This window comes from Hylobates moloch, unplaced genomic scaffold (assembly GCF_009828535.3).
Source record: "Hylobates moloch isolate HMO894 unplaced genomic scaffold, HMol_V3 SCAFFOLD_16, whole genome shotgun sequence".
Taxonomy (NCBI): Eukaryota; Metazoa; Chordata; class Mammalia; order Primates; family Hylobatidae; genus Hylobates; species Hylobates moloch.
In genome coordinates this window covers 74582577-74606435 of record NW_026652291.1, presented here as the reverse complement: position 1 = coordinate 74606435, position 23859 = coordinate 74582577, and the positions used below count along the sequence as shown (strand labels likewise).

General features: G+C 42.2%; 1 protein-coding gene across 3 annotated transcripts in view; it reads right to left on the bottom strand.

Moving 5' to 3' along the window:
* The window catches only part of TTC6 (tetratricopeptide repeat domain 6), a 246741-nt gene extending 233201 nt beyond the window's left edge, over positions 1–13540 (bottom strand). For 2 of the 3 annotated variants that reach the window (XM_058429881.1, XM_058429882.1), the window contains exons 1-2: positions 13376–13504; positions 1905–2858 (exon numbers count right to left, since the gene is read on the bottom strand). In XM_058429881.1, coding sequence (XP_058285864.1) covers positions 1905–2843 — 939 coding nt within the window. In that variant the 5' untranslated portion in view covers positions 2844–2858; positions 13376–13504. Of the gene's footprint in view, positions 1–1904; positions 2859–13375 lie in introns of all 3 variants that reach the window. The other variant, XM_058429880.1, reaches the window with a different exon arrangement.
* Positions 13541–23859: the final 10319 nt, after the last annotated feature.

Sequence of the window (23859 nt, the reverse complement as noted above, 5' to 3'; positions counted from 1 at the left end):
GCTCAAGCCTGTAATCCCAGCACTTTGGGAGGCCGAGGCGGGTAGATCACGAGGTCAGGAGATCGAGACCATCGTGGCTAACATGGTGAAACCCTGTCTCTACTAAAAATACAACAAATTAGCCGGGCGTAGTGGTGGGTGCCTGTGGTCCCAGCTACTCAAGAGGGTGAGGCAGGAGAATGGCGGAACCCGGGAGGTGGAGGTTGCAGTGAGCGGAGACCACACCACGGCACGCCAGCCTGAGCGACACAGCAAGACTCCGTCAAAAAAAAAAAAAGAATACACAAGAGGAATTAACACTTCTGGTAGAAGAGCCGAATACACTGCAATGTTCATTATTCATTTAATAGTCTCTCTTCATATATCCCTAAGTCCATTTGAGCCTGTCAAAATACAATCTTTCTTATGGGACCCTGCTCTGAGGTATAACTTTCCTCAACTGTACGGGACCTCTGGACCAGTTTCTAATACCATCCTCTCTTCATGTCAAGTACCTTAACTATGTCGTAGAGCATGGAATCTATGTCAGAAGTAGGGGCACCGAGGCCTTTCTTCTCTTTGCTAAGGCTCTTCATTGGGCATCCCTGATTTCTTCTCTTATTAGATTCACAGAAAATCTAACTAGAAATATCCATTTTGAAATGGCCTGAGCAGTCACCCTGATCTTGTTCAGTAACAATGGGGAGGTGTGAGTCTCAACTCAGAACATTTGTCATACTCTGCCCACAAACGTTAGGCCAAAGGCAACACCAGAGACTCCTGTTCATACCTGTTTTTGCTTCCCTTTATGGTCACATTCCTTAAATCACAGCCAAGAGTGTATTCTGGGGCTGAAACAATTTTAAAGACATAATGCAGTAGCAGTATTCTGTGTACTAATAAGATATTTGTAGCTGCAGCCAAGAGCAGTAATAGAACCTTCTTGCTTCTGTCATTCTCAAAAAAGACTGTGTCTCATATTTTTTCTGTCTTTCTTTCTTTCTTTGGGTTTGGGGCTCAAGTTCCCTTGTTACTGCTTTTGCTGTCAATGTCCCTGCCACAGCAAAGTCTGTATAATGGACAAAATATCTTAAACTTAAATATGACCCTATCTAGCTTAGCTTCCTACCAGGGACAAGTTATAGTGAATCAATGGGCTGTCCTGGGCATGGTTCCAGCTCAGTGTCTCGGATGAGACTGCCTGGGGTGGAATCCCAGCTCTGCCATGCATTAGCTCCATAACACCGTGCCAGTCTTTTTTAACTTCACTAAAGCTAGAAGGCCTCCATGTCAGACAGGACTTTTATTAGTATCTATTGACCTGATAGGGTTGTCATGGGGACAAAAATGTATGTAAAGTGTGTCCCATAGAGTTTGGCATACAAGAAGCACTTACAAATCTCTATGATTGCGAAGACATAGAAAATAAAGTTTTTAAAAATGTTTCAAGAGACTGACTTTCACTGAAAATATAGAATTCTTATAAATAGTAATATGCTGTCTTCTTAGAATATAAATGCACTTTTACTGTAATTTACTACTAATACTACTAAACTGTAATAGAAAAAAGAGTTTTTCACATAAAATGCCTGTTCCTTTAATACTGAATAATCACGAAAGCTTTGAAGGGGAAGGCTCCTAGTGACGTTATTACTGAAGTCTTCAGCTAATGTTCTCTGAACCAGTTTTCGGGATCATCGCTCAGTTTCCTTCACTTTGAAAAGAGGGTAAGACAGAAAATTCAAAAATTCAAATGCAAAATTCAAATAAAATGCAAAGAAGTTGAATAACACCCCAGTGTTTTTGTGTTATAATACATGACACCCTGTGCACTGAAATATTATTCATAATAAACTACTCTTACTTATATAATGTACCCCAGATTGCATTTGGGAAAAATGTTACTCTTGTTTTGGTTCACCTACTTCCATTCTAATGTCGTAGTTCTGGCCAAGGACGCTCCGTATGAGCTCTTTGATGGTCTGGTCGGAGGCCAGCTGGGCCTCGGACTGCAGCGAGGCGATGATCTCTTCGATGGACGTGGGGATCACGCGGGCGGGCAGCAGCGCCTGACAGGCGGCCTCCTGCGCGTCGCTGAGCGGCCAGCTCTCCTGTTCTCCCTGGGTTCCTAACCCCGCCGCTTCCCGCGCCTCGCGGGCCCCGCTCTCGCTCACGAAGTGGGTGGGGATGCTCACTTTCCTCCGCCCACTGCTGGCCTCCATGTAGCTGTCCTCTGCGGAGACGGAGCTGGCCTTCCTCTCTTTGGCCATGCAGGGCCCTGCGAGAGGAGCTACCTCCTGGCTCTCCTTGCGCCCCCTGCCCAGGTCGAGGACCCGCCTGGGGGCCGCGTGCCGCGAGCTCTCCAAGGCCCCGCGCGCTCTGCGCTTCACGGGCGGCTCGGGCGGCGGCAGCAGGACCACGGGTCTGGCCGTGCCGAACCCCGAGGCGATGACTAGGGGCTTTTTCAGGGCCTGGTGCCGTAGGGACGCGGAGCTCTGCAAGTAAAAGTCCCGGGGGCGGAACGACCAGGTCTTGCCTGGAGCCGCCGCCTCACCCAGGCCCGAGGGACGCGGCGCGCCTCCGAGCACCTCCTGCAGGAGGGCGGCCGCGGACATCGCAGGGCCTTTAGCTGGAGGGTACCCTCTGGACGTCCCGGCTGCGGCGCAGGAAACGCGCACGGGGCGGGCCGGGCCGGGGGCATGGAGGCTGTGGACTGGGCTTTCATCTACAGCCGGCTTGGAGGCCAACTTCTGCTTGAATCGGACAAAATCCTTTTTAGTTTCCTGCCGAACCTTCTCAAGCTCTTTAAACATGTACGATTCCTCTTTGTATTTCAGGCCAAAGTGCCTCGGGATCGTGGACATCTTGACAAATTTGACCTGTAAAGTAAGCCCCAAAACAATCATATATGTGGTGTGCGTATATACATAAATATACAACAAAACTGGAATAAAATTCCAGCTCAGCAAAGCTTCTCATAATAAAACCTCACTATGCTCCCTGAGGCACAAGTGGGTAAAATTATCATGTAATTTTATATCCACCTATTAGCCCTTTCACAAGAACCATGAAAAACCTCTAAAACAGTCATTTTTTTCGGTGGAGGTTTCCCAAACCCCTATTGGATTTCTTTTAACATTTCTTTAGACTCTAATTAGTAATGTTCCACTTCCAGGCAAGCAGCATCATACTAAGCATAGCTTAGAAAATCCCCAGGACCCCTGCTACAACAGAACAAAGGCCACAAACTGTGGCCTGAGGTCTGGATCATTCAGCCCATATAGTTCAGAGTATTTCAACAATGCTTTCTTTTTTTGAGACAAGATGTCGCTCTGTTGCCCAAGTGGCTGGAGTGCAGTGGCATGATCATGGCTTAGTGCAGCCTCGGCCTTCTGGGCTCAAGCGATCCTCCCACCTAAGCCTCCTGAGTAGCTGCGACCAAATGTGGTACACCACATCCAGCTAGTACTTTAATTTTTTGTAAAGATTCTGTCTCGTTGTGTTGCCCAGGCTGGTCTCTAACTCCCTGGGCTCATGCCATCCTCCCACCTCAGCCTTCCAAAGTGTTGGAATTACAGGTGTGAGCAACCATGTCTGGCTTACTTCCACAATCTTAATTCATAGCCAACTATTTTAAATTGGAAGATTTTCATTAACCAATTCAGATTTGCAGTTTCTCTGAAAAAAAGAAAAATGAAGGGTCTGTCAGTGCAAGGGCCAAATCCCAGCTCTTGTAGCTAGACAGCTGTTTCCCCTTCCCTCTCCAGCTGGTCCCAGGTGTCCCCTTCCTTATCCAGCTCACTCCCTCCAAGTGTCACCTGAGCCACAGCAGCATGTAGGAAGGGAATGCGGGAAGCCTCAGAGTGGGCTGCAGCTAGATTATGAGGCCTTTAGTGCCACTCTCTGTACTTTTTCTGTGAGCTACTGGAAACCACTCAAAATTTTTAGCAGAAAAGAAACTTGATATATTGAGTAGAAGAAAGAATAAAGGCTGGAAGGACAAGTAAGAATCTGGTAGCTGGAGCTTGAGTCTGGCCTCGATAATGAAGCAGAGTAAAAATAGAGACAAAGCAAGGTAAAACTGATAGGACCTGGCCAATGATTAGGAATAAATGGGAGCAATGAAAGCTCCTTCAAAAAATAGGGACTTTGAGTCAGCCTAATGAAGTCTTAGTCATAACAAAACTTCTGTTACTCACTGAACCGTACACTTTAAACTGGTAAAGAGGACAAATTTTGTTATGTGAATTTTAACTACAATTTTAAAAAATTGTGTTATTCAGCAGGGCCAGCTAGCTATGATCATAAGTAGATTTTGAGATCTTGAAACATCATTACACAAAGCCAGGCTAGCAGTAAGTATAAATAGGGGACCAATGCCAGGTTCTGTGGCACACTTACCTGTGTGAGGCGGGGGGTGGGGGGGCAAGAGCAATCAGAGAGTTAGAAAAATGAAGAGGACAGTGTTCCACAGAACACACCAAGAGGAGCATTTCAAGAAATCAGGGTAAAACAATGAAAGTAAAACAAAATACAGTGAACTAGAAGAATAGTAAGTCTTTAGAGAATACCCAAGGTCAAGTTTCTTTGAAAATAAATAAAACAATAAGGCAGAAACACCTCTGGAATGTCATCGTTATTTCCAGATATGATTATCTACTGAAAACACAGACACTAGAACTCTAATAGGATTCTGCAAGGGATTTGAACTTAAAATATATATATATCCCCCAATAACTTCTTTATACCAAAATGGTCCTATCAAAAACATAATGGACTCTAGCCTGGGCAACAGAGACCCTGTCCCTATTTAAAACAATTTTTTTACTATAATGGTAAAATTTCATTTGTAATATTTTTTAAAGTAAGTATGTAGGCATAAACCTAACAAAAAGATGTACTGAAACTACATGATTAAATTTTTTAAATTTTACTGAAAGACATTGAAGAAAGATTCAACTAAATAGGAAGTTAACATTCCTTAATGGAAAGACCAAATATTTTAATTATATCAGGTCTTCCCAAAATACTGGTTTGGTTTCACGCCAATGCAAAACTCTGAAAATGATATTTTGAACTTTGAAAGGTAATTCTGAATTCATTTGAAATAATAAACAGGCTGGATTAGCCAAAAAAAAAATGGAAAACATAAATGACAAGGGAGCACTTGTCCCTCAATGAAGAGCAACCAGATAAACAATAGGTTTACAGATATAAGAATTAGAACTGAAAAACTGCTGCTAAAATCAATAGCTACACTAAGAAAGTGAGAAAAAGGATTAAATATAATATTAGTTATAAAGGTAGCATTAAATCGATGATGAAAGAATTTTTCAATAAATTGTGCTGAGACAACTGGACAACTATTCGGTGCAATTTTTTGGTGTATTTCATGATGTACCCAAATAAATCCATATAGACTTAAAACTTAAATGTGGAAAATATATTTTTATTTTACTTTGCATTTTTATCACTTATCTATATTTCTTAGTTGGACACATATCAATTCATGAAATAATTATCTTTATAATTGTAGTTATTCATTTATCATGATGTTTGATAATATGAAGAAAATCTCCTGTTTATCCCCCAAATATAGTCTTACTGCTTTTAACTGAAGACCCTGCTACACGAAGAGCTCATCATATCTGGGAATCAACAGGCTTTCTTTCTTTACCTAGCTCCACCACTGACTAGACCTTGGACAATTCAATTCTATCCATACCAAGGGTTCATACTAAAAAGTGAAAATAATCTGTTGCCAGTTTTCCAGGCCATAGGATATGAACATTAGAAATTATTTCTAAAGACCTTAAGAAAGTTTCCCTACTTTAAAAAATGCTGTATAATCCACACCCTCCATAGTATTTTGGCTGTTATTGTTTGCACAGGTGGCAATATGTTCATATCAACACTATCTGCATTTCTTCCTGCAAAAGGTTGAAAGGTAGTAACTGGAACAGAGCACAGACCAGAAGTACATTAGTACCTGATGAGAATCTGACTTGACTCTCCCACTTGCACTTCCCTTTTATTTCTTAGTTCCTGCTTTCCCACTTCTCCCAGGCCTTTGGTTTGCTATTGAAGTTTAACAAGTGTTCATTGTTTAACACTTCTCAGTACATTCCCATGAGTTCTTAACAGGAAAGTTGCTCTTTCTATCTAAAATTAAACCAACAGGAAATAGAACTTCTAAATTCAACAGGAACTTCTATTGTGCATTCAAGATGAGTGGTATACCAGTGCTTCATGGGCCAGCCCATCAAAGCTAAGTGCCTTTATTCCCCCACCCACTCCTACAACACAAAATACGTAAAATGACTTTTAAACATTCATTCTCATGAGAAAATAGCATGTTCTCTTTTTCATAGGAGCAATTTACTAAGAGAGACTAGTTCTAGTTTGGAGATACCAAGGGAAAAATAACGTAGTTGTCTCTAAAGGAAAAAGTATTCATCTACATGATGTGTCAAATAGGCAGCTCACAAACCAGGTTGATTATGTTTACCCTACACTTTAAAATGGGACAGAATGCTCTTAAAATCTGTCTATGTCTTTTCCTTTCTCTTCTGCCAGGAGGTTCAAGGCCTGAGCAGTGAAGCAATCAGAAGGGTCAAGAGCCAGCCTTTTCTTCTCTCTCACAAGACCAGGTCAGCCATCAGAAGAAAGTTCTCCAGCCAAAAATGTCTAAAGACTCAAGCAGGGCTGCACACTTGAATTCTCTAGACCATTACAGGTTGCTCTCTGGTTCTTGCAGTTGTGTCTATTTCTCCTATTGGAACGGAAAATCCAAAACTTTGCTCTAGACTGTAACTAAAGTTGAAATAAATGGAGCGGATTACCACATGACTTGGTTCCAAGCTACACAAACCCACCTCACAAAGGGAAAGCAGTCTGCATATGTTAGGCCTAGCTCATCAGAGTATTACATTAGGAATGGGCCCAGAAATAATATGGATTACCTGACCTTGACCTCTTCCTATATGTAGTCAGGGGACCACACTGAGAAGGATAACCTATTAAGAACAAGATTTGGGTTTTCCTAGGTCCATAATCAAATATCATCTCAATTGACATACTTCCTAAACTTCAGGCCAATGTCAATTTCCAATGTGCAGTATTAAGGTTCCAAAAGAAACAACTTAACCCAAGGACAATCTATCTCATTTAGTGAAATCTTCAGCCTTGCAAGGAAAACAAAAATATTCTGAAAACAATATTTGCTTTTGAAATATCAGTGGGAGAAATGAGATCTGTTTGTGCCCTCATTGTCATTTACAAAAAAAAAGCCTCAAAAGAAATATATAAACATATTAATAATTTTGCTAAAAGAATGGGAAAACAGTGATTTTTTTTCTATTTTTCTGCACTTTCTATACTTGTTTTGCTGCCTTTAATCCTGTTAATATCAATAATAGTAAAAACCACTTACATGTGCTCATCCAAAAGGGTATAGAAAATAGAGAAAAAGCTATTTTTCAGGCTCAGAAGAGGTTTCTCTCTGAGCTATTGAAAAGCTAACAGAAACTTCAATAACTATAAAAACTCAGCCCTTTGTAACAGTCACCTAGAATATGCCTATATCCCTTGTGAATATACACTTACATTCAGAAATACATACATATATAAATACATAACAGCTAATGAAACAACAAAATATTCCCGGGCCTTTTTCTTCTCCCCATTTTCCATCTTCCCTTCTTGGACTCCCTTTAATTGCTTAAAAAGCCAAAATTTAAAAATAAAATGTGGCCAGGTGCAGTGGCTCATCCTGTAATCCCAGCGCTTTGGGAGGCCAAGAAGGGAGAATTGCTTGAGCCCAGGAGTTCAAGACCAATGAAGACAACATAGGGAGACCCTGTCTCTGCAAAAAGTAAAAAATTAACCAGGTCTGGTGGCACATGCCTCTGGTTCCAGTTAGACAGGAGGCTGAGGTAGAAGGATTGCTTGAGCCCAGGAGGTCAAGGCTGCAGTGAGCCATCATTGTGCCACTGCACTCCAGCCTGGGTGACAAAGACTCTGTCTTAAATAAAAACAAATTTTTTAAAGAATAAGTAAAAATAAAATGATGTGTGTGTGTGTTTAACGGTCCTCATACTTTTGACATGTTAAAATATTGCCTGCTCTCAGTTTCAAAAGCAATTTGTTGGAGAGCCATAGATGCATCTTTTTTTTTTTTTTAAGACGGAGTATCACTCTGTCGCCCAGGCTGGAGTGCAGTGGCACGATCTCAGCTCACTGCAAGCTCCGTCTCCCGGGTTCACGCCAATGTCCTGCCTCAGCCTCCTGAGTAGCGGGGACTACAGGGACTCGCCACCATGGCTGGCTAATTCACAGATGCATCTTTACAAACCAGTTCCTCACAACACCATATAAAGTCTGGAGAAAATATTTTTTTTATTGACCTAAGAATTCTTCAGAGTAAACAAAAGCAGGAAGATTGTGGAGGAAAGTCAACATTTGTGTAAACTGGCCTGGAAAGAAGTTTCCAGGTTTATTGTGGTTTTTCGTCAAACACAGTCCATAATTGCAGAATGGCATAGTGCAACTGTCAAAAACATTGATAGTAAGCCCTTCATCATTCTAGCCAGAAGAATCAGGGAAAGGAGCCCAGACAACAAACATCACTGAGAAGTGAGAGAGAAATTCTGGAAGGAAGAGACCCAGAGAAGATAATCCCCAAATTCTGTCTAAACCCCACATGTCTCTGACTGACCTTTGATTCACGTATATGCAGGACAAACTCAAAGTAGCACAGCAAAGGCTTAAAGAGCTGAACTGAACCACCAACCACAGAGTAAGACAGGTCTTATAATGAGTTTAACTGACTGGTGAAATGCCTGCTAAATGGAAAACAACATTCTTCAGAAAGGATATGACAGAACCTAGACCCTACATGACAAAACATTCACAATGTCCAGGATATAGTCCAAAAATACTTGGCATGAAAAGACTTGGGAAAATTGACTCATTCTCAGAGGTAAACATAAGAAACAGATCCCAGTCCAGAAATGACTTTAAGCAACTCTTATAACTATGCTCAATCAAGTGAAGGAAAATATGCTAGAGATTAATAAAAAGAAAAAGAAAATTGAACAGATCCCAGTCCAGAAATTACTCAGATGTTCAGATTATTAGAAAAGGACATTAAAGCAACTGTTATAACTATGCTCAATGAAGTAAAGGAAAATATGCTAGAGATTAATAAAAAGAAAATCTTGGCAGACAAATTTAAAAAATAAAAATAGAAATTTTATACCAGAAAATATATTTTCAAAAAAAATTTAGGAAAATGGAGATGTCAGAGAAAAGAGTAACCGAGTTTAAAGATAAATGCACAGAAATTATCCACTATAAGAAAAGAGAAAAAAGAAAGCCTGAGATCCCTGTAAGGATAATACCAAAAAACGCTAACATTCAGATAATTAGAATCCCAAGGAAAAAGGAGAATGATTGCTCCACTGCACTCCAGCAGCCTGAGGGACAAAGAGAATCTGTCTCAAAAAATAATTATGTTTGAGAACTTCCGAAGAAAGACAAATTTATAAATTCAAGAAGCTCAGTGAATCTCATCCAGAATAAATGTAAAGAAAATCATATGTAAGGCGATGAAAAACAAAGACAAAGACAAAATTCAAAAGCAGACAGAGAGAAACAACACGTTATTGACAGATAAACAATAATTCAAAGACCATGGACTTCTCATCAGACACCCCTAAGAACAGAAGACAGGGAAACAGGATTTGTAACATGCTAAAAGATTTTTTTTTAACTGTCAACCAAGAGCAGGTGCAGTGGCTCATACCTGTAATCCCAGCACTTTGGGAGGCCTAGGCAGGCAGATCTCTTGAGGTCAGGAGTTTGAGACCAGCCCAGCCAACATGCTGAAACTCCATCTCTACTAAAAATACAAAAATTAGCTGGGCATGGTGCTGGGCAGCTGTAATCCCAGTTACTTGGGAGGCTGAAGCAAGAGAAATTCTTGAACCCAGGAGGTAGAGGCTGCAATAAGCCAAGATTGTGACACTGCACTCCAGCCTGGGCAACACAGCAAGACTCTGTCTCAATAAATAAATTGATTAATTTAAACTGTCAACCAAGTATTCTATATCCAGCATGCATGTTCTTTTTTAAAAGGTAAACAAAATAAAGACATATTCAGATTTAAAAAAAAAAAACTGAAAGAATTACTCACCAGCCAATAGGAATTATGAGAAATGCTAAAGAATGGTCTTCAGGCAGAAGAGAAATGATATTAGAAGGAAATTTAAATCTTTAAAAATGAATGAAGATGAGAAATGTCAAGCATCTGAGTAAGTGCATGAAGCTATTTTTTTCTCAAGTTTAAAAATAATGTATGAAAATTATAATATTGTGTTGTGGGATGTTTATGTAAGTAGGTGCAGTACATATGACAACAAGAACCAAAAAGACTGGGATAGGCATGGGTAAAGGAACTATATGGTTGTACAGTTTCTGCATTTTACGTGCACTAGTTCAATATTAACTCTAAGTAGACTTTGAAATGTTAAGGATGTATATTGTAATTACTGGAGAAACCATTTTTAAAGTAATACAAAGAGGTGCAACTAAAAAGCCAATAGGTAAGGAAATGAAAAACAAAAGATATTATTAAATGTTAAAAAATATTTTAGACTGAATAATAATGAAAACACAACATATCAGAATGTGTGGGGTGTAGGTGAAGCAGTGTTAAGAAGGAAACTTATACCCTAAATGATTAAACCAAAAAGAAGAAAGGTCTAAAATCAATAACCTAAAGTTCCATATTAAGAATCTAGGAAAAGAATAACACATACTCAAACTAATGGAAGGAAATAATAAATATAAGGATATAAATCAATCACATGGAAAACAGAAAAAGAAATGAGAAAATTAACTAAGTCAAGAGTTGGTTCTTTTAAAATCTCAATAAAATTTAAAAACCCATCTGGCTAGACTGTTTAAGAGCATGAAAATCACCAATATCAGGAATGAAAGACAGGATTTCACTACAGAACCTAAAGATAATAAAGGCCAATTTAAAACATGTGATAAACAACACTATACCAACAACATCTAACAATTTAGATGAAATGGGCTCTGAAAATTACAAGGTACCAAAATTAACATAAGAAACAGGAAATCTGAATAGCTCTATATTTTTAAAAATTTTTATCTGTTTAAAAAATCTTACCACAAAGACAATTCCAGCCCTGGATGGTTCTCTCAAGTATTCAAGAAAGAAATAACACCCATCTTACACAAATTTCTTTCAGCAAATAGAGGAGGAAGGAAAATTTATTTTATGATACCTACATAACCATAATACTAAACCTGACAAAGACATTTTTTAAAGAAAGAAAACTACATACTAATATTCCTTGTGAGCATACTTGCAAAAATCATTAACAAAATATTAGCAAATCAAATCCAAAAATATATTTTTGAAAAGGATAACACATTTTGACCAAATAGAGTTTATCCGAGGGTTGAAAAATTGATTTAAGTATCTTGATTTTATTATATTGATTTGAAAATCAATATAATTCACTATATTAACAGAGTACATGAAAATAATATGATTATTTTGGTAGTGAAAAAGCATTTGACGTAATTCAACAACCATTCAGGATTAAAATAAATTAGTAGCTCTAGGCAAACTATGAATCATAGGGAACATCCTCAATCTAATTAAGAGAATCTTCAAAAAATTTACAGCTAACATTATATTTATGCTTTCCCCCTAAAGTTGGAAACAAGGAAAAAATGTCTCACTCTTTTCATGCATATTCAACATCATACTGAAGGTCTTAGCCATTGCAATATGGCAAGATAAGGAAATAAAAATAAAAAAGATTGAAAAGGAAAAGGTTAAAGCGTCCCTATTTGCAGATGACATAATTTTTAGGGTAAAAATCCTGCAGAATCTACAAAAATCTATATGTACTAAGACTGAAAGTATCAAGGTTGCACAGTACACAGTTAACTACATACAAAATCAGTGCCATGTTTATATAGTAGCAGCAAACAACTGGAAAATATTTTTAAAATTCCACTTACACTAGTGCCTCCACAAAACATAAAATTTAGGAATTAATCTAACAAAAAAATGTCCAAAATCTCTACACTGAAAATTACAAAACCTTATTTGTAGAAACTAAAGATCTACATAAATGGAGACATACCAGGTCCATAGATTAGAAGACTCAATATTCTTAAAATCACAATTCTCCCAAATAGATCTATAGAGTCAATGCAATCCCAATAAAAAATACAGCAGGTTTTTAAACAGAAATTACAAGCTGAATCTAAAGTGTATACACAAATTCAAATGACTTAAAATCACCAATGTGATTTTTAAAAACAAAAGGCAGGAGGACTTGCACTATCCAATTTCAAAACCTACTATAGTAAGCTACAGTAATCAAGGCAAAGGTCATGGCAAATCATTATGCCAAGTAAAGGACACCAGACACAAAAGGGCATATACTGTATGCTTTCTTGTATATAAAATTCTAGAAAATGCAACCTCTTCTATAGTGTCACACAGCAGATCCGTGATTGGTTACAGGGTGTGGGCTAAAAGCAGGGATGAAGGGCAAAGAGGGCAGAAGAATGAAGAGGTTCGGTTATATTGATTGCAGGAAATGTTTCAAAGGTATATGCATCTGTCAAAACTCACCAAATTGTACGCCTGTACCTTGTACATTGTACAACTGTTCATTTGTGCAGTTTACTGAATATAAATTATGCCTCTATAAAGTTGTAGATATGAAAAAAGCAATTTGTTCAACTTTTAGATTTGCACGTTAAAAAAAAAACTATTGATCTCCTTCAAATTTCTGCAGCAGTAGTTTGCAATAGTTGCACTGTGGGTCGTGGGCTTCAATGCCAACAATCCTTGCATTAAGCCCACAGTGTCTCACCGTCCACCAAGGAGTTGGAGCCAAATTCAGGAAACTGGTCTCTATTCTGAAACTACACACATTGACCCTAGTGGGAGCAACCACCTAATGGTAGTTAAAGTTTACTCAAAACAAGCTGCCCTGTAAAGGGACAGCAGAGGTCAGGTAGATGGAAATTAAAGTCCCTCCACTGTGACCTTTCACCTCCCGAAGTCTCTTGGAATCCCCCTCTTTCTCCTTCCTAGCCTCTTTTTCTCCTGTCTCCACAGCCCGGTCTGGCGTCGTGCACCTACCTTCTCCTTTCCACCAGGTTCTCAATCCTCCCAGCTCCTCTTCAACCCGTGCTCATTCTCCCACGAAAGGCAGCCCAAACTCCAGCCCCAGTGCCCCAGCCCCTTCTTCTACCCTGATTTCTGTCGGGGTGAACCTGCCACAGCGGATTAGCGAGGCGGAACAGAGGGGACAACCGCTCCGCCCAAACAATGCACCTCTCCTTCGCAAAGCGCCCACACGAAGTCACCGCGCCCCAGGCTGCGTTCTCCTCTCACCCGGCCTGGAGGGCGCCTCCGCTCCAGTTCAGGTGGCGGTGAGCTTGGCCCCGCCGCTCGGCGAGTGTCCAACAGGCCTTTCCGGTGCCTAGGGGCCGGGTGGGCTCAACTGACTCAACCGAAGAAAGGACGCGCTCGGTCGCCCAGCAACGAGCCGCGCGCCCTCCCCCGCCCCGCCTCTCCGCGCCTCTGCCCTGTGGGAGCCCCCAGCACCGTGGCGCCCACCTCAAGTGCGCCCGCCTTGCGGGACCCGCTCCGGGGCAGCCTCGGACTTGGACCCCAAACCCAGGCCTCACTTCTCCCGGCGCTAAAAAGACGCTGCTCCCGAAGAGCCTCTTGGACTGAAGTCGCCTGCATTGGCAGCTTTTGCGGAGATTAACCAACTGCTTACTTAACACTCTTGCTCTTTCTACGTTTAAAAGAATAATGCTGGACCCCAAGATTTAAAACTTCAGCTTTGGGGAGCAACACAGATGAATGTTTCACAAACATAATGTTGAGCAAAGAAGCCAGACACCGAGGGGTGCATATTGTATGATTTCATCACACAAAGTTCAAAAACTGTGGTGCTTGTGGATGTAGACTCAGCTGCTGTATTACAAATAAACACAAGAAAGTAATAACCATAAAAGTCCAGAGAGTAGCCATCTTGGGAGTGGGACGGTGATGGTGAGTGGGCAGGCAGTACTATGGCAGTCGAGATGCCAGCAACATTCTACTTTTTAACCTTGGTGATGGCTTCTCAGATTTTCTCTTTGTGATAAACCATTGTTTTCTGTTGTGTTCATTTTCTTGTGTAATATCTCACCATTTTTTAAAAGCTCAAAAAGAAAAAGAAAAACCAATTAGATAATATAGTGTAGATGAATGTGCTTTGCTCAGTACACTTAGCAGGCCCACACATGTTTATTTTATATTGCTCTATACCAACCCCTCTCTCTCCAAATTCAGGCAACTAAAAAATGAGGTAGGGAGAATGGCAGATAAAATGTACTGGAGTTTGTTGCCGTGAATAGTCAAAATAAGATATAAACGCTCTAGAGATCCTCCATGAGATCTGTGCTGGAAGAGGGCAACATGTTTCCCAGAAGTTCAAGATAAAAGTCTTGTGCTGCACAGCTCCCTAGAGCGGGGCCTCTGCACAGCTCCCTAGAGCGGGGCCTCTGCACAGCCTTGCTTTGGAGACTGATGCACTAAGGCATCCTCAGGCCTCCCAGAAGGTAGCTCCTGCTCTAGGAACAGACAAAGCCAGCCTGGGACACACAGCTTTACCATGTGGGCCAGTTGCTTTCCCTCTCTGGGTTTCTGCATGCTCATCTGTAAAATGGAGATCATAATCCAGCCTCTAACGTCTGTTAGTTCACTCCCTAATACACTGTGTTCGAAAATGGTTGCTGAATGCTCTCAAGATGAGAAGCATTCTGCAGAAAAAGATCTGCCAACCCTGCGATTTTACTGCATTGAATCGCATCTCACTGCCCTGTGAGCACTCTGTATGGGCAGCTTTACTGTAAGTGTAGGAGTAGCCCCTTCAGGCCAGGAGTAAATTACTTTTCCCTGCTAATTAAAATAATAAGCAAATAGCCAAAGTGCTTGTGAAGTGACTAATTGTTCATGATACCATCCCAAATGCTGCACAAAAATAATATACATGCCATGTTCCTAAACTTAAAAAAATATTTCAAATTAATGTAACCTTGAAATCTGTCTATCATATAGTCAGGAAACAATTTAAATGACAAATAAATATTGTTCATTAATACTTTATGTAATCAAAAAACAGTAACTAAGGACTCAGGTATCCATATCATAGGATAATACAATCCATGAGCTAGGCAGTATTATCATCTTCATTGTACAGATAAGAGATTGTACAAAGAGATTAAGGAATTCACCTGAGGTCCCCTAGTTAGTAATCCTGTGCTAGGAACCTCTGTTCTAGGTCTAGTTTATTGATTGATTGATTGATTGATTGATTGAGACAGGGTCTCACTCTGTCACCCAGGCTGGTGGGCAGTGGGGCAAACATGGCTCACTACAGCCTTGACTTCCCAGGCTCAAGCAATCCTCCTGCCTCAGTCTCCCAAGTAGCTGGAACTACAGCAGTGTACCAGCATGCCCAGCTGATTTTATATATATATATACTGTAGACACAGGGGTCTCTACGCTGCCCAGTCTTGAGCTTTTGGGCTCAAGGAATCCTCTCACCTCTGCCTCTCAAAGTGCCTGGGTTGCATACACAAGCCACTGTGCCTGGCAGATCTAGTTTCATTTCAAAAACGTGAGAGTGTGAGACAGAAAAAGTGGGAGGAGGAAGAATTAGTTATTGTTTTAAAGGTATTTCAAACTTGTTGATATTATAATGCCTTCATATGGAAATGTTAATGCTTCAAATACCATCTTAAAGAGAGGGGAATTAGACTCAAAAGAACAGCATAAAATCATTCAAGTAGTCATTGAAACACCATGATTTCTTCTAGCTTTTGCCACTTTCCAACCACCACCCACCAATCCTCTTGCCACCCAGCTTTGAAGCCCCCTGCAGTTCACTAGAGTATGAGTGAAAGCAGGGCCAGTGTGACTTTCCAGCTCCCACACCTTTGATGTATCACCACAGACCAAAGTCCGAACACAGTTCTCCAAAGAGAATTTAAGGCTCCCCACAATTAGGGCCCACCTAAAGGTTTATATACTTGGGAAATAAAATATTAAAATCATGCCTTTACTTCATATTGTGCACAAAATAAGTTCCAACTGGATGAAAGGTTTTGATTTTGTGTAGATAAGGCTTGTAAGCACTGGTGGCTCACACCTGTAATTCCAGCACTTTGGAAGGCCAAGGCAGTACAATCACTTGAGTCCAGGAGTTCAAGACCAGCCTGAGCAATATAGTGAAACCCTGTCTCACCTGGCAAAAAAATTAGCCAGGTGTGGTGGCATGAACCTATAGTCTCAGCTACTCAGGAGGCTGGGGTAGGAGGATTGCTTAGGCCCAGGAAGTCAAGGCTGCAGTGAGCCAGGATCTTATCACTGAACTCCGGCCTTGGTGCCACAGCGAAATCCTGTCTCAAAAAACAACAACAACAACAACAACAAAAAAAACTTGTAAGCGCTAAACCATAAAAGGCTGAAACTATAAATGAAAATACCGATTGTTGAAATGTGCATTATGCATTTAAAAATAAAATTAAAATGCAAATAAAAACCTGGTAAAAATTTCACAACACTTATAGCAGACATGGGATCAATACTCTGTAGATGAGAAGTAGACACTCCAAATTTTCAATTGGTTAATGAAGGTGTGAATGGCAGTTCCAAAAAGAAGAAATATTGTGGCCAATAGAGATATAAAAATATTCAACTCAACTAATCTCATAAATACAAATTAAAACAATGTTATGCAACTTTCATCAATCAAATTACAAAGTTAGTAAGAGTATGTGCAAGGGAGTGAGGAAACAGGATTACTCATAGATTTCTGAGGGCATCCTGCTAGATATCATACAGCAAAATGTCTCAAACGTCTTAAATATACCATTCTGAGCAACATAGCAAGACTCTACCTTTACAAGAAAATTTTAATAATTAGCCGGGCATGGTGGCACGCACCTGTAGTCCTAGCTACCTTGGGGCTGAGGTGGGAGGATTGTTGGAGCCCAGGAGTCCAAGGCTGCAGTCAGCTATGATTACACCACTGCACTCCAGCCTGGGAAACAGAGCAGGACTCTGTCTCAAAAAAAGAAAAATAAAGAAAAAAAAGACTAAATACTTGCATGTATTTTAACCCAGAAATTCTACTTTTATGAACTTTTCCTACATAGAAGTATGCAAAATTTTCTAATAATAATATTGAAACGTTGTTTTAATCTTTGGAAGGCAGAATCTTGTCTTCAATTTAGTATCTTTAGTATCTAGCACAATGTCGGCACATAGAATTCTCATTGATGGTCATGCCTAAATAATGTCACTGGTTTAGCACTAGTCAAGACTGAGTTGTTGCCAGACACAAACCTGAAAAGGACTGAGCTCTAGACTTAATGTTCTAGAGATGAGGAACCAAAGATGCTGAGGCCTTGGGGAACACACAAGGACATTTCCCATGAGCCCCTTGGTCACTAGACCTAGTTTAGTGTCTGCTTCTATTAACACAACTCACCACTAGCAAAAGTCTCAGTCCTTGATTTATGCAAAGCTCAGTTTAGCATTCCATTTACACTTTACACCTCCACAGGGCTTTGCTTAGAGGTTCTCCAGCTATGGTAATACACTAGAGATTTTGCTGAGTTTCAGGTCAGAGGCATTCCTTTTCTAAAGGTAGAAATGCAAGACTGTTGTATGTGCTTTGTAGCCTAAGGCAAAGAAAAACTTGATACTATCAATATTTTATTTTAGCATCAGTTACTTTAACAATTATGTCGAATGCAAATCAGCAAATTAAAATGGCAAATGTAATGCAAATAAACTCAGAGTGTGCTTTCCTGTTAGACCCATAGGCAGCCTTTCCTGTAGAAACCAGCCACCACAGAAATCCTGGAGCCTTCATGGCTGTACTCCAAGATGGTGACAGGGAAGGAGTAGAGCCTTTTGATGACTTACAGGATGAGGATGAACTGGAAAGAACTGAAAACATCATACCTCACTTCCATGAATCCTTGTTCCTCTCCTCATCAGTCAGGGCCCCACAGAAAACAGATGGCACACAGGAAAGGGTTTTCCTGGGGGAAAAAATTTGAAGGTGGGATTAAAGGGAACTAACAAGAGAAAATGAGTCACTCAAGGTCTAGCAATATTAGGAAGGTATTGACACTTTTGATCTGAAGGGGCAACAGGGGGAAAGGAGGTGTTAACAGAGACTGGTGAGAGCTGAAGCTGTGGAAGAGGAGCTGCTGATGGGATTGTAGAGACAGGGAGAGGAAGTAAAGGACAAAACCACAGTGATGCATGGAGAAAGCAGGAAGCCTAAGTACTCCTAACACTACCCTCCTGCCCTTCAGTCCTGCACCATTGTCCTCCATTGGTCAAACCCATTTGTAAGTCCAAAGGCAAGGAAGACTAAGTAATGTGGCCTAAAGAGAAGTAGGCAAAGTGGGGGAGATGGAGAGTGTAACAGAATAACCCGCAGAGTCCCCTACCAAACGTTGCCTGTACTGCCATTGATCCACAGAAATGAACATATTGAGACATCTTCCATTGCCTTAGGGTCCTCCCTGGCATTGATTACCTCCAGACTTCTTCAAGCACCTGCTCACCCCACCTTCCCCATGGTAACCTAATTAACATCTGCCAAGCTTCCCTCCAGATCCCAAACTCCAACGGGGTTCTAACATCTAAGCTTATGGAGTTCAGAAATGGACTCCTGGGAAGTCAGCTACCACTCTTCTTTGGAGCACCTTGGAAGTCTGGCACTGGGGCATGACCTCAGGAGTTCTTAAGGCAGGATAAAAATAGCAAGCACTGAGCAGACAGGAAAAAAAAAACCCCTGTGAACAAAACTATCCATTTGAAAAAGAAAAGACACAAATAACACTAATGAGCCTGGTCTAAAGCAGGTGTACTTGGCCAGGAATTAAGGATTTATTTTTCTTGGAGGTAGTGGCTGATGTTTAGCATTCCATTTACACTTTACACCTCCAAAGGGCTTTGCTTAGATGTTCTCCAGCTATGGTAATACACTAGAGATTTTGCTGAGTTTGAGGTCAGAGACATTCCTTTTCTAAAGGTAGATATGTAAGACTGTTGTATGTGCTTTGTAGCCTAAACATTGAGCTTAGAGAACCAATGCCTGGTTTATGCTTAGAAAAACTAACAGCTTTCCCAAGTAAGCTGTAAAAACAGAAGCTGCATTTAGCCAGAGATCACTGCCTGAGACTTCTGTGTACCATCCCATTTCCCCCATACTCACTCACCCACATACCAATCCAAGAAAAATTAATAAGCTTTAAAGATGTGTTCTTTTTCTGTTTTCCAGTGAAGGAAATATTTTATTTTATCCACCTGGATCCTGATTACTGAGTGAATCAGAATTCAGAAACTTACTGAAGCTGTTATGCAGGACCTTCTTAGCCCATCCAAACTCTATCTAAAATTTGTGGGACATTTCTCAAGAAAGAGTCCTGGATCCACAGCTGAACTGCAGCCCTTCCAAACTTCATCAACAGGAGGGTTTAATCAATTTCTGGTCTTCACTTGAGCAGACATATCTATATCTGAGCAGACAAATCACTGAAACCCTTCTGTGATTTGGTCTTTTCACAGACTATATTGTCTGTCTTAATTAAACTTCAGCATCCCACTAAGCTTTCTTGCACATGCAAGGTAACATTTAAGTCTTTAATATTTGAAGCATACACCATAAGCCCAGCATGCTCGCTTCATTTCAGATGGACTTCAACTCCCAGGAAGAAACTTTTAGGGAATTTAAATCAAATAATTTTGAAAGACAGCAACTAAAGCTTCCTTGATAATAATGACATCTTGGGTTTTCAGGATTTTAGAAAATGTCTAAGTATACTTCTCTAAATGAGTTATAAGTGGTCCTAACTGTCCATGAGAAGGGCAGAGGAGGAAGAAGAAAGTGTCTAAGTGAAATCAAGAGTCTTGCTTTCTCATCTCAGTTCTCCCCAAGTTCAGGTGCTGAGGATGGATTGGCCTGTCAGAAGCCCAGACTTCATTTTCTTCCTCTTCCTCATCTCCCCTCTCCTTCCCGGGTGCCTCCTAGATCCAAGCCACAACCCCCCGTGTTTGCCTGAGGTACACATAGCCAGGGTGATGATCGGGGTCTCTGAGAGAGGCGTGCCCAGACACCCAACGTCTGCGAGTTTAGCCAGCAAATTCAGGCGGGCTCTGACAATACTCTCAGGAGCCCAGGAAAGGCACAGGCAGACTCTTGGGGAGGCATCCTCCCTCTCTCGCCTAGGGGGAGGAAAGGACAATGTGTTCTGCTACCCCAGTCGGGTTCAGCAGGACCTAAAGGGTAGGAGGTTCAAGATCTCTCATCTCCTCTCCCCTTGAACCACCTTCCCCCAGAAGATCCTTAATGTGAACTTGATGCAGTCTCTGGATCTCCTGGTGCTTTTCCTTTGTCATCCATCACTGACTGGGTGGAGAGTGGCTCCACCAGTCAAGGAAATTAGGAAATTCCAGGCAGGGTCCTGGTGGACACTGAGACTCCGCCCCCCGGCGGCCCAGTTCCCATGGGAGAGCTCCCTCCTCCTCCTGGACTGTAGCTTGGAGGAACTGCGACAACGCAGAGAATGGTGACAACCCGCAAAAGGTCTAGAAGGCGAAGCAGAGGAGGCACACCTGGTCAGCAGCACCTGCCACTACATGTCCCAGCATCCAGCACTGCTCAGGCTCCCAGAATTCTGTGAAGGCCCTTTTTGTTACCACTTATTGCATACTCAATCTACACTCAACTTGTATGAGGTGGGTACTCTCATGCCCATTTTACAGTTGGGAAAACTGAGACTCGGGGAGAGCTAGTCCCCTGCAGTATCTGGATTGGAATCCAGGTCTGATTCCAAGCCAGAATTGCATTGAACATGTCCGACTGCACTGTCGATGGCATGGAATACGCCCCCAGTGGAGTTTCTCTAATGAGTAAAAGTCTCCGAGATCTTCAGCCTCAGACACGAGAGCCCTGAGCCTGCCAGCCCTGGGAAGAGGAGTGTGTAGAGGGCTGAGCCTTCGCCTCCCTGAGGAGGCTTTGCCTGGGCTTGGAAATTGGGAGGACAGGTTGGTCTGTCTCTTCTGCTGCTGCTGTCTTTGGAGACGACAGGCAGTGTGAAAAGGAGGAAAGCTTTCGCCCTAAATTTACCATAAAACATAGACCACAAACCTGGATATTCAGCAAAAAGGAAGGACATTTTTGCGGTACCAATTATCCCAGAGTCTTCCTCCCCTCCGGGAAAGTCGCTTCACCACTTCTGGAGCTGAGCCACCCACCACCACCACCACCACCATAGCGGTTTCCTTCTTAGGTTCACACGGGTTCCTCATTTCCCTGGGTGAGGTCGTCAGGGCTGACTCTCACGCCGGCCACTACTCCAGACTTTGTTCCTACAACTGACGAGTGCCAGAACCCGGGTATCAGGTCCAAGCTCCTCACTTGGGAAAAGAGGAAACGGAGACACAGAGGGCCTGGCTGGGTTCCCTAGCATATGAGAGGTCGGCAGCACTGCGGCCAACGTCAGAACCATGCTGCCCCACCCTAATCCTAACGCCAGGTCCGCATCTCCACACAGCTTCTGTAGTCTTCGCTTCCTCTCTCTCTGTCATCTCTTGGGACGGTGGTTTATTCCCATCCAGCACCTGCAGGAATTTGTGAAGCTCCTGCTGCAGTGTAAACTGACCTTCAACCCCAGCACTGGGCTTTATTTATTGAAACTACTTCTCTTGGCGGGGGTGTAGGGAGAGGTTCATGAGGAGGTCAGTGGGGACCAGCAATTCACAATGGAAGGCATTTTGGCGGGAGGAGGCCAGTGGGGTGAGAAGAGTGGGATCCACGCCACCAACTGCATCCTCGAAAGCATTTGAAAGAAAACAAATCTACACCAGATCTGCTAAAACTCGAAACCTGAGTCTCTAAGGTGGATGAGGCTTGATCCAAGTTCCGAACCCTCTCCCCGACCGCGGTGATTGGGGTCGGGGTAAGGTGCAGTTTGGAGAAGAGGACCCGAAAGCAAGAAGGTTGGGGTGCAGATCCTCCGCCGCATCGGAGCCACGGCTGAACCTCACATCCACCCGGTGGGAGAGTGGGGGTGAGAGGAACGTCGAGGACACCAGATGCGGCCGGAGGATCGCACAGCCTTGAGGCTTCTCGAGTGATAGCAGCCCAGAAGAGGAGGTAGGCATGTTTACTCTTGTAACGTCTCCCCCAACTCCTGCTTTCGTGGCAAATAAAATTTAAGGATGAGAAAATGACACCAGAGGTTTCCGGTTATTACCTTGCCACAACACTGCAGGTTGTGGGATTGGTGCTCCTTTAAGGAAATCATTACATTACACACGGAAAGTGTGTAGACTAAAACACTTTGTATCTTATGTAGAATAAAACACTCTATATCTTATGATACAAGACAGAGGCAATTAAGGTCAACGCCTGGTAGTTTCAAGTGCGCTGTCTCCGCCACGGCCAGCTAAGAGGCAGGTACCGAGGAAGGAAGATCACCTCTGTGACGCTCGTTGCGCAAACCCTCCCCGCAGGCGCGCAGAGCCCCAGGCGCCCCCAAGAGCAGGGGCCGCAACGAACACTCAGCGCGCTCTAAGCCGGGTGCGCAGCCTCGGACGAATAGAGAGCTCTAGTGTAAGGCTTTTCCTTCTCACTACGTGGGCTCGGCTTTATTTGTTTGCCAATTTAAACATATTATTTAAACATCCATGTTTCCTTTCCAGCTCCTAGTGAAAAGTGTTGCCTGACGGAAAATTCATGGGGTTCTTCAACTTTTAGTCAATATCTGCTATTGAAACGTGTGGCTGCTGCCTTTTCACAGCGAGGAAAAGTGAAATATTTGATTTTGGGTCACACGTTGACTGCCCTATATGGGCAAAGCGACCTGCTGATTCCGCCCACGTCCACGTGCCCAGGAAAGGGAACATTTATTTGTTATGCCACCCGATGATACTGGTTAAAATCAGGCATTGGTGACAGGGGAAGAGCCAGACCCAATGGGTTTGGAGCTCAAGGTTCTCAGGTGTCTGAGACCCTGTTCGCTGTGCCAGGGCATCTTTCCCATCCAATACTTCACTCAGTCCACAAAACCTTTGTTTTCCTAGTGCACCTAGCTGAATCAAGTCCCTCAGATCCTCTCACTTGGGGACTTTGGATGTGATGGATATTCCTAGAATATCTATATTCTATGGATATTATAGAATATCCATAGAATTCCTAGACTCAGGAATTCTTCCCTGATTGAAGCTAACCTGGCCAGTATCAGGGATGGACTATTTAGTTAACTGACTCAACAAATCTTTATTCAAAGTCTACTATGCTACAGGCTTTGCTCTGGCAGCAGGAACCACAGCAGTGCCTGCCCTCAAGGAGCTACTAGACCAGTAAGGGAGAGAAAAAATGAAAAATAAACAAATAGAATTTGCTGTCTGTGTGTGATAAGAACCTGGCAAGGCATCCAGAGCAAGGTGTGGACCTAAGGAGGGCAGGGCTCAGTTGTTTGTGAAAAGCTGCAACGTTTTTAACAGGGACTCCAGGAGGCTGCTCTGGACTTGCCACCACAGGTAGTGTCCAGTGGTGGGTGCTGCATTTGTTTACTTTGATCCATGATTCTGGTACGCAACCAAAATTACAACATTCAGAAAGCGGTCAGAGTTCCTGAAAATCTTGCTAGTAACCCAGCAAAAGCAAATGCTGCCAAGGAGGCTGCTTCATAGTGCTTCTGTTTAGAAGCAAACTCACTGCAAGGTAAGCT